At 40.4% G+C, this 15,516-nt stretch overlaps 3 protein-coding genes across 5 annotated transcripts in view; all 3 read left to right on the plus strand.

Annotated features, from left to right (window-relative positions):
* LOC134811163 (tRNA (32-2'-O)-methyltransferase regulator THADA-like) overlaps nucleotides 1-1,804 on the plus strand; it is a 76,972-nt gene extending 75,168 nt beyond the window's left edge. Inside the window, exons 25-27 of the mRNA XM_063817899.1 lie at nucleotides 127-221; nucleotides 425-554; nucleotides 694-1,804. Coding sequence (XP_063673969.1) covers nucleotides 127-221; nucleotides 425-554; nucleotides 694-1,307 — 839 coding nt within the window. The 3' untranslated portion in view covers nucleotides 1,308-1,804. The remainder of the gene's footprint in view (nucleotides 1-126; nucleotides 222-424; nucleotides 555-693) is intronic.
* Nucleotides 1-15,516, plus strand: part of LOC134811166 (mitochondrial-processing peptidase subunit beta-like) — a 96,946-nt gene that overhangs the window by 69,746 nt on the left and 11,684 nt on the right. The gene's annotated exons all lie outside the window — the stretch shown is intronic.
* Nucleotides 2,092-8,344, plus strand: LOC134826650 (transient receptor potential cation channel subfamily M member-like 2). The gene is made up of 11 exons (XM_063839110.1): nucleotides 2,092-3,001; nucleotides 3,216-3,421; nucleotides 3,568-3,753; nucleotides 3,929-4,102; nucleotides 4,270-5,781; nucleotides 5,918-6,080; nucleotides 6,209-6,381; nucleotides 6,603-6,749; nucleotides 6,919-7,169; nucleotides 7,363-7,518; nucleotides 7,691-8,344. The coding sequence occupies exons 1-11, from the start codon at nucleotides 2,371-2,373 to the stop codon at nucleotides 7,794-7,796; spliced, it is 3,705 nt and encodes a 1,234-aa protein (XP_063695180.1). The 5' UTR covers nucleotides 2,092-2,370; the 3' UTR covers nucleotides 7,797-8,344.

Here is a 15,516-nt window from a genome sequence, read left to right on the forward strand (position 1 = left end):
CTATAAGTAGCCAACTTTAACGATAAACGCTTGACAAATGGGTTACAAGTCCAATAAAGGTATGACTGAACGATAATCTTATTTATAACGCATGTCCCTACCATTTTAATCTCTATGTGTTTTCAGATCCTTTCTGCAGTTCCTTGAATCCCTGGGAACAGCGTCTCCTCATACCTGACTTCCTAAGAAACATCTACAACAGCATCATAGCAACTGTCACCGTAAGTTAGATATTTTAACTGGTTCGATAATTTGACTGCCGTGTAAGCAATGCAATTACTGTTAGCAAACATCCTATTTACCTACCAATTAATTCACTAATCGACAATTTGGTAACTGAGCATTTTGTGGATAATAATGTATTTTGTCACTTTTCCCCCCTTCCTTTATTGCTGATAAAGTTTGTTCAATAAACTACTTGCAGGGTACTGAGAACATTCCGCAAGTCAGTAAAGTTCTGTGGTGTCTGGTCAACCTGCTTCAAGATGATGACGATGGGGTGCGGAGAGGTGCTGCCAGCGTTATACTGGATATTACACAATACCAATACAAAGGTACATTTCATAACGGCATGACTATAACATAATATATATAATGTATAATATCAACAATATCATCAATTATTATTATTCAGAGTATTATTTTTGATTTGTTGAAACAAAACTAAAAGTAACAAAACCCCCTCTCCCTCAGACACGACCCCCGAGCTAGTTCTAGATATCCTCCTCCCTCACCTGGTCTCTACCTCCCCCCAGTGGATACTCCTCCTCCTGCAATGGATCACCCAGTCAGAGATACAAGACCTGATGACGTCACACTACTTTGAACAGTATAAAAGTGACGGATACGCCGCCACGAGACGTGTGCAGAAACCAGCAGAGCAGGAGGTAGGAGTCTCCTCAGAGCAGGACGTCTCGTCCGGTGTCTCATCTCCTCCAGGGGAGTCGCGCGACTCTTCCAGAGTCTCCTCTCCTGACTCGTCCCACCCACTGTTTGAGCCTGATCTTGTCAACTCGTTTGCAGAGCCTCTGTTCATTCCATACGCTGTTGAATACTGTTTCGAGAATTTAGAAACCATTGTGAAGAGCGAAGAGTCGCACTTTCCTAGTGAAGATTTAAGGGCATTAAGTAAGTCGGTATTTGCTGACTTTAAGCGGAAGCTGAACTGTATGTCATCCGAAGAGAATACAGTAAGACACTTCGTGCTCAAGACGAAGTTTAATATATTTGCCAATTCCATAAAGAAAATAGAGATGTTTTATAAAGTTTCGTTAGACGAGGAATGGACTATAACCGCTTCAAGGTGAACACATTTTTCTTTCTTCTGCAAAGATTTTTAAAATTTAGGGAGGTCCTCTAAATTATCAATATAGTTGCTTAGTAACAGTATGTTTTATTTGGGATTTTACGGATTATCATGCAGATGTTCGACCCATTTTAATGTTAAATTTTAGATGATATTTATTAGCTTTTCTCTATTCATGCCTCTTCTTTAGTTCATCGGTGTATACGGTAGACTCAGCTCAATAATCGCTTAATGACCGGGCTACAACTGCTCCTGCAGCAACCGGCCGAACAATTACTTTGTGTACATCGGTAATGGCCCTACCACTTCATCACACTCAATTCTAAGTTTTAATGAGATTTCCGAATCCCATTTTGATCCCATAATCATTCGGATATTTGGTAGGCAGCTTAGAGGGGGTGGGGTTTAGAAATGCCTACGATTATAGTGTCTATACAATAGCTGTATGTGATAGCTAATGGGGACACGGGACTCGGGAGGGGTATAAAACGGCCAGAATCTCGCTTTCTTTGTAATGCAAATGATCTTAAATATCAACGAATATAGAGATGTACACCAAAACACTTGCCTAGAAATTCAGGTGTTTAGTTTTGTCATTGGCGTGTAACAACTTGAGCAGATCACGACGTGGTCCTGCACCCCAAGCCAACGTTATCTGTAAAACAACAACGACTTCCGGTCAACGTTGCTCCGTTACTTAGCTGCATGAGTTTGCGGTAATACTATAATGTCCACTGTTATTCTACGTGCACACTCCATCTCTTCTAGAAACTACGTCGGTACTTAGTTATAGTTTATTTGTTACGTTGTGTGAAGTGTGTGATATCTGGGTGTTAAATGTCACCTGTTGACGAGTCACCTTCACCCCGTGATGAGGAGACTGGGATTGTCCCGCCAGATGAAGAAGGAGGTAACACCACGCAACATGATGAAGAACTAGGAAATATTGTTCCTCCTGTTGAAGAACCGGTTTCAACTGAGCCGCCGGTGAGAGAGTTAGAGAATGGTGAGACTAAACCAAGGGACCGACAAGTAAGGATAAACGTTCCTGACGAGAATATCCAATGGATCGCATGGACATTCCCACCAGGACCCGAGAGTTGGATGAGTTATCAGTTGGGAGTAAAACAACACTTGGGAGTCTTGGAGGGAGAAAAAGGAAAGTTAAACACTTTAACCTGACTGATCTGAATCGGTACGGAACTATCGAGTCTAGCTACTTGTGTGAGAGCAATCGCGAGGAAAGGATAGAGAAAACTGATCTGTACGTCAAGCGAGTCAAAGACATTCACTTTATCACTCAGTCTGAGGTGGACTCTATGAAGAAAGCGCTAAGGATTCAGATAACTGAAGATTACGAGGGAGTCCCAGAGATGATTGGCAAGATAAAAATCAAAGTTTGTAACACGTACGTTGCTGATAGGAAGGGTCTCGCTGGGCCATCGGGCGATCAACTGTGCTTTTGTGGGAAACCAAAGGAAGATGAGAAACACCAGGCATTTTCAGAGTCTAAAGAGTGGACAAGTTCGAGACATACCAAAGATGTAAAGACAAATACTTGGGGTAAGGTGGCCCTGGCTGGGTGCCAAGCTAACTTTGTGAGGTTATGTGAAGACACGAGTATGAAGAGAATAGAGGAGTTGTTGATGAATGTTTACAAGATGAAGAAACCTGGTGTTATCGTCTCTGTTTTAGGTTTGTTCGTTATTCTGGCTTCTCACTTAAGTACGAATGCAAATTCTTTATATTTATCTTCTGAATGCAGATTAATATTTTCTTATAATTATATTTATCTTCTGAACATACGAGTAAATTGGCTCTTGTTTAAATGTCTTGAACCAAAAAACTGTTTACTTTACTTACTTAATAATAAACACCATTACAAAACAGTGCTAATTTACAATTCCAGGCAGCACATCTGAGCTGGAGATGTCAGATAAACTGGAGGATGAGATAGAGAGGTGTCTGCCTAAAGCTGCTGCTGCCTGTGATGCCTGGATGTTTACACCTGGAGTAAACGGAGGCTGCGGGAAACTCGTGGGTAATGGAATCAGGACTTACGGTTTGTCGCTCTACACCGTCGGGATTGTAGCCTGGTCCTCTTTAAACGATAGAGTAAGTTTAGATTGGGTTACTGAATTAAGATAACCATTACCAGACTTCTTACAATGTTATTGAGATTACTTGAACGAAATATCTCGTGATTTTAACTAGGATTTGCTATTGATATCCACTTCTATCGTGACAAAGAACTTGCACAGGCCCGAAAGAGATTGACTGATCAGACCAACGAACTCGGAAATACCATCCCATACCCCACAAATGTAGGGGAAACTGATGTTAGACATTTGGAACAAAACCATACCACTTTCTTGATGGTGGACAATGGACGAGACGATGTCTCTAGCTGCATCAAAGCTGCCACAGATTTAAGAATAAAGTTTGAGGTCCGTTAACTCATGCCATTGACCATTTAGTAATCAGTAGCTCTATCAATTCTATAAATTTAGTTATCTAAAGCTAAGCGTGAAGTTTAATGTTATGTGTTAGGACTTATACATCCATTCGTACTTACGTTTTAGCTGTGAAAATCTTTATTGCTATTAAAATCTGAATTTTCAGAATCATATGAAGAAAAGTGCGGATGTTCCGGTGATTAGTGTCCTGAACAGAGGAGGACTAAAGTCTGTGTTTGTGGTAACTCAGAGGCTATGTGATGACGATACCGTGATAGTACTGGCTAAAAGTGCTGGATTAGCAAGCTTTATTCAAAAGTTGAAGGAGCACTGCATCTGGGTAAGATTATTCAAGAAGTTAATGTGGTTAATTAATAGTGCCTTCATAACTATCGGTTCCATGCTCAAAATAGAAGCAGTTGTCAAACATCTACCATCTGTTATCTGTTATCTACTATCTGTTATCGATATCATCGAACAGTTAAATAGTTTTAAATAATCTTATAGGTCAACAAGAAATTGGAATCTTCTGACAAGCTACAAGAAAAGACAAAGAGAGCCAAAGAACCGTGCAAGTGTATTGAAAGTGGAGGGGTGTTTAAAGCCGACCTAAGAGCCTGTATCCACATCACCAGAAAGATGGCTAAACATCTTTCCATGGAAGGAGTGTCACAGCAAATTTGGGATATGATGTATGACTTCGCTGAAGTGTGTGTACAGCGGCTGTCACAAATATTCATTTACGATCAAAGATCAAAGACCGAGTTCGATCAATTGCTTCTTGATGCGATGGTCGAAAATGACTCCGGGGTGGGAAAGAAATTAGAATACGCTTTTGAACTAGGAACAGTTGAAGTTGTTGAAAGCATGCTGAACGACTCAGCTGAACGACTGCGATCAAAGACTTTAACCAACCTAATCATGAAAGCAATCATCATGAACCGCCCAAAGATGGTCAAACTTTTCCTGAACACCTGTCAAAAGTCTCAGCTCCTGCAGCTGAAGTTCAACATGCCGGTGCTGTACGACAGTGCTCTCTATTCCTACGGGGGAGGTCACTTAGTACGACTCATCACATACTGGGTCAGTGATAGTATAATTCCGGGCGCTACAAGTCTTGGAATATATCGTTACGACGAAACTGAAAGTATTGATGAGGGGGTTTGTGAGGAGACAGATGAGCGCTCTTTTGGGGCCATGTGGAACCCTCAAGCTATCAGACTCATTGATAACCTGATAAACGAATTAGCAGGAGACTCCTTTAATTCTTCTGTTGGTTGCGAAGAGGACCCCTTCATGGAGCTCACTTTATGGTCTGTCATGATGTTAAGGAGGGAGATGGCGCTGATGTTCTGCAAAAGATCTGAGGAGCCTATCAGATGTGCTTTATTGTGTCTGAAGCTACTGTCACAGATGGAAAAGAGGAACAATGTGTTGGTTAACACGGAAGAGGATGAGAAGGTCTCGGAGATGAAGGAAGCGTTTGAGAGTCTGGCTATTTGTACTTTGGAAGCATGCTATGCTGAGAACCCTGAAATGACTTTTGCAGCTGCGCGTTCTCGGTGGACTCGAGTCAAGAACTACGATTATCTGGAACTTGCGTTTGAGGCGGAGTCAAAACGATTTATCGCGCATCCAGCTTGTCAGGATATCTCAGAGAGAAGATGGAGAGTAGGATTTGTGAAAGACGAAGGTTTCTGGAAAGTTCTTCTCATATGTCTTTTCCCACCTCTTATCCTAATTCCTGGTCTCATTGAATTCGATGTGTTTGCAAATCGTCATCAAGATGGACATGAACGAGCGTGGTGGGACAAAATTTTTGTTCGGTTCAAGATAGTCGGAAAATCGCCCATGATAAAGTTTTGGATGAGTGCAGTTTTCTCCTTGGTGTTTCTAATACTTCACCTCCGAGTGCTGTACTTGGATACGAAACCTGTCTTGAATCCTGAAGTAGACACTGTCAGTTGGCCCTTCATCATCCTCGTTTTCGTTTGGTTCTGTCTGTTGGTCATTGACGAGGTTGGTTGTTTACTTTTGGATATAATATATTTTAAACCCTTTATATTAAGTCCTATTAAGTCTAGTACGTTTTTTATTACCGTTTCTCTGCTTGTAGGAAATGTAATTCACTGAACTAACACTACCTCTCTTTCAGATTATACAGGTATTTACCGAGAAACTATTTTATTGGTGGAAGAACGTTTGGAACAGGCTCGATATGGTGAACTACCTCATATTCTTTGTTGGTTTGATTCTATGTATGGCGTACATTTGCACCGATGATGGAGGAAATTGTTCTCTTTCGTACAAAGCAGACGGTAGGTCTTATTGCTGATTCCCTCTACATTATAGATGCCCAAAATTAAAAAGAATGCGTATTCAACAAAGCAAAGTTTTCGATATGGCATAATATGACAAAGCAATCATTTGATTTCAACCTATTCAGGAGCTCTCTACTGCCGGGATCCTGCGAAGGCTGTGTGTAAAGATTCCGACGCTGTGAAAGTTCATGCGGGTAGGATTTTATTGAGTATTGTGACGGTCACAATGTCCTTGAGATGGAGCGTGTTCATAACCAGTGATCTTACCCTCGGTCCTATTGTGCTCATGCTCTTCGAGGTTAGTTCTTATCTGTATAAATTATTACCTCTGGTAATAATCTATGAATGTTGGACTGTTCAGAGGAGAGATGTTTTGTTGTAGAACATTTCAAATTTTTAGATTTTTAGCCCATTCAAAGTCTGCGGAAAAACATTAGAGTACATAGCGATGCAGTTGAGAAGGTAAATCTCCTATTTTGTCGCTTATGTGTATTTAAAACTGCGTCAACTCTTTCTCAGATGGCCACAACGTTCGTGAACTTCTTCATGATATTCACTGTGGTTCTTCTTGGTTTTGGAGCTGCGTATATCGGCTTGCTTGTAGAGGTTGGAACTTTTAGCATGAAGAGAAACGTTATCGGCATGGTCTATTACACTTACTTCCAGGTATGTATTCACTTTTTACACGTTAAAAACAGCTAACAAGTCTAGTTTATCGTTGTTGACTTTTGGAGCTAATTAATGAAATAATTGAGCCTAGTTAATCATTCAGGAATAAAAAATACCAAACATTCTCGTCTTATTAATTTTTAATTCGTGACCCTCATCCCAACAGAGCCTGGGAGAGTTGTTCCTTGAAAACCTGGAGAGTCCCGGAGCTTACTATCTGACCAACAATCCGAACGTGACTGAATCTTGGTACCTAGATAGTGATGTTAACGGAGCCTACTACTATGTCGCTCTCTTCCTACTCTTCATGTTCATGATTATTAGTAATCTGATGTTGCTTAACATTCTTATTGCTATGTTCACGGAGAGTTACGAGAAGATTAGTTCTAACCAGAAAACCATCTGGAAATTCCAAAGGTAACTGGCTCATTGTGATCTCAAATTTAGATTTATAGTCTGATTATAGGCCAAAGAAATGAAATGATCGTGTTTCCTCGACCATCCTGTTTGCTAGCTTTTTAATTGGTTTTGTTATACTTATAGTGAATACTGGTCAGTGGTATCGGTAATATGAAGTATACTATTGCATATAAAACGCATTCTCTTTCAGGTACAGTTTGTTGAAAGACTACGAGGGCAAATACCTGCCGGTTCCGCTTAACGTTATTCACTATCCATTGTCATTCACAAGATGGATATGGAAAAAGTTTAACCCTAAGAATAAATATATCAACCCTCTAAGGAAGAGTATAGACAAACATTTAAGGTTCGTTAATGTATTTTATTCCATTTCTTGTTATTTTTCTCATGTACGAGTCAGTAATTTCAGTACATCCATTAATTTCAACACGATAATAGAATTAAAATCAATGATGATAATCGTATATTTTAATAAGTTAGCCTAATTACGAATTAACGACCATTATTTAATCCCACAGAGCGTTCGTTAAAGAAGGTCTGCAAACATTCTTAAGGCTGTATGGGGAGCGACAGGAGGAAGACTCTAACTCTTTAAAGTTTGCCAAATATGCTCAAGGACTCTAGCTCTCGTTTATGGTTTAGTTGTAATTTATCATGGTATATTTTAAAAGGCGCGCCTTATATATATATTTACTATATCTCCGCATATACAATATACTATATCTCCGCATCAACCACATCCAATCATGAATCATGTTTGTATTTCATATTTATATATTTTAAGTTCATACATTTTGCGAATGAATTAATGATTTTAAGCTGTACAAATATCAAATATCGATGGATCGAATTTTACGTTAGGTGGCTGGCTCACTCAAAATTGAAAATGAATCAGAGATAGATTTATGTTTTTATGTTTGTGAATATTTTGATTCACGTACTTACATCTTTAATGATGGCTAGAATATTTTATATTAGGTGACTGGCGCACTCAAATGAATAAGATTAAGAGATAGGTTTGCATTTTCGTCTTTTGATATGTTCAATGTTAGTGAATATTATTAAAGTGACGTATTGACACCTCGACTAAATAGCTTTTTAAATCGAATAAGTACACGTTTTCTGGACATTTGATAAAATTTGTAATGTGTAATGAAAAACTTAGATGATTTAATTCCTTCTTTTTTTTGTTGAAATGTGAAAATTCAATTAATTATTAAAATTATATATACTGATATACATTAATCAAGCGTTACATTATAGACATAGTCGAGCCATGCAAAATTACAATAACATATAACATTATTTTGATATTGGATATATTATTACTAATGTATTTATACATAAGTAATCATTTATAAATGGTACTGCACGCAGTATCTGTAATTGTATACTATAAGTTGCATACTTGATATATATATGCAGTATGTGGCCGGATGACAACTAATATAACTAAACTAAAAAATAAGCTGCTTGAATATATATTGATTGACGGTGTCAACCCATCGAGATCGTTGCTCTGCGAAGCAGAGCAACGATCGACGAAGCGAAGCAAGAATGCTAGTTTGCGCGGCGCGTCGAAGCGGCGAAGTCCTCCAAGAATATACAACAATTAATTCGGCTGAACCAACATTGCTCTAACCAAAGCCCTCTCGCTTGCAGTTATACATTATAGCGTGCGAAACAAGCGCGTCGACGCGCTTGTTTTGCACGCTATAATGAGGTGGGGTGGGGTGGGGTGGGGTGGGGTGGGGTGGGGTGGGGTGGGGTGGGGTGGGGTGGGGTGGGGTGGGGTGGGGTCGATGGTTGGGTGGGATGTGGATGCCATGTCTGTGTCCATCCTGATTTTGGAATAATATGCATGTCAACCTACATACAATATAATGAGAAATATGTATTATGAAGAAGTGTTACCGGTGGAGATTCTTGACGGATTAACAAACCGGTAAATCAAATGTAAAAAATGCGGTTTTAAACAATAACCTATGTCTCCTAGCAGTGGACACTGGCGTCATAGCGCCCGGATCAGTACACAGTATATAGCATGTCCTGGTGTCATTGCTGTAGCGTAGCTAGCTGTGTCGCCTCCCATGCTCTAGCGGACGGAGTCACTCCTGGAGTCTCACACTCTCGGCCGGGGGTTTCCTCCAATCTGCTGGCGATGATAGAAATTTGTTTACTAAAATAGCCATAGGAATGGTAACACTTGTAACTTGTTCAAATATTTTTTAACGGGTGATACTCGTAAAATATCTGTTCCATATATTGGATTTGACCAAAACCCATAATCATGGGTAGAGTGGAGCGCTGCCAGTGTCTCTCTTTCCCAAACAAAAGGCAATGATATCAATTTGAATGACCGTTATCAAATGCAAAATGATACCGAGAATGAAATCGGTCGCTCGCTTTTCCCACTCATTCATGGCTTACGAATTGTAATAAGTTTCGATTTATAATAAACATGTAATCTATTTCAATTGTAAATGAATGGGAAAAGCGAGCGACCGATTTCATTCTCGGTATCATTTTGCATTTGATAACGGTCATTCAAATTGATATCATTGCCTTTTGTTTGGGAAAGAGAGACACTGGCAGCGCTCCACTCTACCCATGATTATGGGTTTTGGTCAAATATCATCTCTTTTTGATTATAATGTCAGGGTACTTTACAAATGTAAACTCATAACTTCATTAATATTAATAAGGAGGTGATTTCAACAATTTCGAAATTTTTCCTTTAAAAACATTCCCTTGTGTTTAGGTAAGCATATCGGTCGATCACTGACTGAATATGCCACTTTATACTCAGTCAAGTTGGCATTAAATTCATTTATAATGACATTGAACTGTCGTGGCAAAGCAGAATTTGTTCAAAATCACGAATGAGCAAAATTTGAACCTTTCGCACGTGCAAACTTTGAGCGGACGTTGCGTGCGCATCCAATACTAAATCGCCGTAAATTTTTGCATAGCGGTATTTTATATATAGTTTGATAAGCATGAAAAGTTTCAAAGTATTTCCTGAAGAACTGTTATCACAACGGCCTATGACACAATTTAGACCTTTAAAAAGCAAAATTGAGCTCCACAACCCAAGGGATGGTGTAACACCAGAGAATACTAGAACGTAAAATTAGCGTTTTTATAAAATTATTCTTTAAAAAAGCACTAACTTCAATAGCGAATATCTTTATGAAGGAGCAAGCTAGAAAAAGTTTCCGGTAGATTTTCAGAATGCTTAAACAATTATCTAACTTCATTAATTCCTCAAATTTTGAATAAAATTACTCCTTAATGGCGTAAAATCGATTTGAAAAATGATTACTTTGTGAAAAATCAAGTTTTAAAAATGGTTAACTTGATGACGTCATCAAGTGGTGATGATGACGTTGAATTACTTTTTAACACAATGTAAACTAAAGTCTAAACAATTATCTTCAAGACCTGTGGTCCGAAATGGCTGTATCTTTTATACTTTAGAATCTACGGACACTTAAATACAGGCTATAATTCACTGGCAAAGCGTCTATCCCTGAATATATATATATGTATGTATATATGTATATATGTATATATCACGACAATCTGTCGTAAAACAGGGGTTCTAGAAAACCCATTTCCCGATGCTCCTGAAACCTGAAACTTTGTTTGCAGTCGATTTGGTCAACGTCTAGACGCCCTGAAAAATTTCAGATTTCTAACTCAATTTTAACATGGTTTTTAAGGCACCTGAATATGGCGATTTTGGGTTTTTTACCGAATTTCGTATAACAGTGCTGGCGAGTATGTTATGCAAATTTCTTGAAAATCTCAACATAACTATTTTTTATTCCTGTCATCTTTGACATCAAATTAGAATGTTTTGAACTAAAAATAAATCTGCTGAACGACTTCCGATGAGTCTTAATGCCTGAAAAACTCCTGCCGGAGGCGGCGGCCTTCGGCCGCCACCTCCGGCCGGAGTGCACGCTTCGCGTGCACGAAAGAGGCTTCCGACGTGTACCAAAGGGGTTATAATAGTAAAGGGGTTATAGTAGTAGAGGGGTACAATAGTAAAGGGGGTGCATAGTATACCCCCAATAAAGACACCGCTCGTGCTTGCCAGCACTGTGACAGGACCGTCGACGAGTCCAACTCGGCGCGCGTCCTGGTAAGTTGTAAACCTACAATCAATTCTCAGAGCGGAAACAAAAATTGTTTTGCTTATAACTTGCGCGGCTTACCTTAATATATTAGCATTGTAAAACTTGTAAAAATAAATTAGCTTTAATGTTTAAAGCTGGGGTAGTAATTGAAGTCACAATATTGAATTTGGTAAAACTAAAAAAATTGAAATTCATTTTCATTTCAAAATTTGTGAATAATGTATCATTTTTGTTTGAAATGTACACCACTAGTATCCGCTAGTTTGCGCGCGGCGTCCGCTAGCTTCCGCTAGCCATCCGCTAGGTATGAGTGCTGCATTTTAGCGCGTCTCCTTTAGGCGTCCGCTAGTTTCCGCTAGCTTCCGCTGTGTAACCGCTATATTCCGATAGCTGACTGCTGGCTTTTCCGTTGATTCACGATGTCAATCCTTCGCATCTCGCCGATCTGCATACGGTGGTTTCGAGAAGCATTATTTGATGCGCGCGCGACCCAGTAGTGCATCGCGCTACAAGCTTTTCCGTAATTTAAATCAGGCAATACGGACCTGTGCGTCACGCAGTATAGTAGTACGCGTTAACGGTTGTATGTTGTAGCGCGATGCGTTACTGTGCCGCGCCGAGCTGCCATGAATTGACATCGTCAATTAAGGTTGTATGTTTATAACCTACCAGGACACGCGCCTTAATATAACGGGTGATACTCGTAAAATATCTGTTCCATATATTGGAACAGGACCGTCGACAGGACCGTCGACAGGACCGTCGACAGGCAACAGGACCGTCGACAGGACCGTCGACGAGTCCAACTCGGCGCGCGTCCTGGTAGGTTGTAAACCTACAACACGCGCCGAGTTGGACTCGTCGACGGACCGACGGTCCTGGATACAGGATACACGGAACAAATATTTTACGGGTATCACCCGTTAAGTTAACGGGTGATACTCGTAAAATATCTGTTTCATATATTGGACCGTCGACGAGTCCTACTCGGCGCGCGTCCTGGTAGGTTGTAAACCTACAAAGTACGCGTAGACTCATGTGAATTGAAAAAGCTGCCGAGTTATGTCAGATATTTTACGAGTATCACCCGTTAAATATTTTTGCAGCCATCCTTATAGACTAATAAACTAACAGATTCTTATAGACTAATAAACTAACAGATTCTTAAATTTCAGTCTGATTGCGTATTTAGGTATTTCATGGCGTGTAAGGAACTAAATATCCTTCCACTCTCGGTGAGGTTTGATTACAAGGATATATTATATTTTCATAATATTTTTTATGACATGTCAGTTGTGACATTTCCACCTTACTTACGACGTTTCATGGGAAGTAGGTTAAGGCGATCACATCTAGACGATCTCAGTATGATTAGTGACATTTCTCCTCAAGTTCCACAAAACCTTACGTCAAGCCAGACCAGATGTTCAGGCATTTCTAAGTCTTACTTTTACAGAGCACACATTCTTTGGAATAAACTCCCTTATGAATTAAGGGAAATCTCAAGGCCATCCGTGTTTAAAACCCATTTAATTAAGTACCTCTGGACAGTTCTAAACGACCATATAACATCCTCTGACAGTTAAACAATTTACCTTAATGTAACTATATTGTCTAAATATAAATTGATAAAAAGTATAATTAATAAAATATGTTAAATAAAGTGTGTGTGTTTATAATTATGATTTATGGTACATTGTTATTTATTATATTTATATTTTAGGCTGTAACCTTATTAGTTCAATGGAATAAACCTAGCATGCCTTGGTTGCAGCATCGCTTCACTTATAGGTGCATTTAGGGCCCGATGTAATTGCTATGATCAGTTTACTGGTCAACTGGTGTTTCGGTGTCCCTTATTTTGTTTACACTCGGTCACTTGTCAAGGCATGTAAGGTCATTCGGCGATATTTTCTTTGAAATAAAATGATGTATTTGTGTAACAATTTGAAAGTTTATTGATAAAAAAAAAAAAATTTTCCGAGCGATAAAGCTACATTTAACAAAATACTGCAAAATATTTCGTCAAAAAAGCATAAAAGCGCAGCATTTGAATTTTGCGTCTCATAGTTCACTTCTTAATTATATGGATACTTGGCAGTAGCCCGACCTTGACATACGTTGCATGCCACTTTTCGCGCGCGAAGCGCGCGCCGCCGAAGGCAGCGGTGCTCCTTCCTGGTGTATCCATAATATCTCTGATATTTGTGATACGTAACATGTATCAAGCCCGACCCCTGTTGGGCTACGACCCCTGTTCGCGAACAGGCGTTCGTTTACCTGGGGACCTCAGGCTATCATGTTTATAAACATATAAATAGAGATTAGGCGGAATGACAGGCTGAGCGCGGCCCAGTAAGTGTTCGTGAACAGTTGTTCGTGAATAGTTGATTGGTTACCAGATCATATGACCGCAAATGTTATGAAATTGGATGGTATGGGGGTGAAACACAGTTATAACTGCAAAAAAACGAACCACACTAGGAACCACACCACAACCAACCAAACACCACACCAATCAAACTCCCATACCAACTACTTTCTCACCAAAACATCTCTCCCTCACCAGAACTTTCATCTAGAGCCTCTACTAATCGGAATCTTGTATCACGTTGCGACCCCCACGGTCGTTTCACTATGGTGTTATCGTCCTGACGATACAGGGGGAGCCGCGCACTTCGTGCGCGGCGGGTCATACAACGTATGACAATCGGAATCATCTGCCACAAACCTGGTACCCGTTTCGGGGCTTTAATAGCAGGACGGTTCTGTACCAGGCGCCCCAACAGTTTGACCATTGTTAATGATCTGACCCGGCGCGCGCTACTTCGTAGCTCTTGCCATCGGGCCAACATTTCGAGAAGAAAGCGGCGCGCGCTACTTCGAAGAAATTTAGACGAGTAACATCCGTCAACCCAGCAGTCTGATCTCAGACCACTTTCCGACAAGGCAAACACTTGAAGTAACCTGTTAGGCCTCGCAATTGACGACAAGATAACGTTATGGTTCTTCTAGCTGTAAGTGTTCCCTAAGTTCCTACCTTCCTAAACTCCCATTCCATTTTCCTCGACAACAAATAAATCCATCTGGAACAGTGGACCGCTTCTCTACCACTCTCCCTAACCAACATCTTCAACTCCCTTCCTCCAAACCCTATCCTCCTAGCAGCGGTAGGTTAACTCCCACCACATCACCTTCTTGGCTGACCGGTAAAAGATTAAGAGGTCCGGTCTCAGCCGTGTCTTGGCAATCTCCTCTGGGAACTTCGGTTGCTCATCAAGATCAGATATCACCACCCAGTCCCGAGATGCACTCAGGATACCAAAACTACCCTCTGCACTCTTCTTCGCTGGAACCTTCTTGCTTCCCTCAGGCACAAAATCAATACATTGCTTAGTCTCCTTCACTCTATTCTTAGAGGTGTTCACTCGGCGTTCACAATGGAAAGTCACGTGGTCTGTTAGTTGTTTGAGAACCTTATCATGCCGCCACCTGTTACGCCCTTGGCTCAGCGAGACCCTACAACCGGATATAATGTGTTGTATGCTCCCTGCCCTATCCTCAAACAGCTTGCAAAGTCCATCCTCTTCTTCATTCCACTTCGATGCTAAGGCTGGTGTGACCACAGTACCGTAAGTCGCACTGAGCATAAAACCTGTGAGCGAATCACCGGACCATACTTAAAGAGTGTGTGCCAGCTCATGTCCGTCTTCATAACCTCTTCCCTTCACTGACCCCATCTTGACTGCATCTCAAGAGAGCCGCATTGAACTTCCCTTTCATGCTCGAGGTTTCTTTTAACTTTCTGAAGGACCTCAGCTTGTTGTTCCCGGGTGTTCATCCTCTCTGTGGTACTCCTGAAAGTATAAATTTTATTTCAGAAAATTCATCACCTACTTTTACTCTCATTGACCTCCCAACTAAAAAGTTCTCAATGATATCAATAATATCCTCGGGAATCCACAAATTCTTTAGCTTAATTAGTAACCGGTAGTGTGGTACACTGTCAAACGCTTTAGAAAAGTCGAATTAGAGTATATCTGCACAACCACCTTCTGCCAACAAATCATTGACGGCATCTATGGACATTGGACTCCAGGAGGTTAGATAAGCAAGATCTGCCTTTCATGAAACCATGCTGCTTCCTGCTCAACAGCTGCTCAACACCATAGAGTATATACTCCCTAAGAAGTTTCTCA

This window comes from Bolinopsis microptera, chromosome 2, assembly GCF_026151205.1.
Source record: "Bolinopsis microptera isolate Bmic1 chromosome 2, MBARI_Bmic_1.0, whole genome shotgun sequence".
Taxonomy (NCBI): Eukaryota; Metazoa; Ctenophora; class Tentaculata; order Lobata; family Bolinopsidae; genus Bolinopsis; species Bolinopsis microptera.

What these genes read in the sequence shown, in the direction of transcription:
- LOC134826650 (XM_063839110.1), top strand. Translation starts at nt 2,371, where the DNA reads ATGGATCGCATGGACATTCCCACCAGGACCCGAGAGTTGGATGAGTTA. An exon ending in TGTTATCGTCTCTGTTTTAG is followed by an intron (nt 3,002 to 3,215) that starts GTTTGTTCGTTA and finishes TTACAATTCCAG; the next exon opens with GCAGCACATCTGAGCTGGAG. An exon ending in GGTCCTCTTTAAACGATAGA is followed by an intron (nt 3,422 to 3,567) that starts GTAAGTTTAGAT and finishes GAACTTGCACAG; the next exon opens with GCCCGAAAGAGATTGACTGA.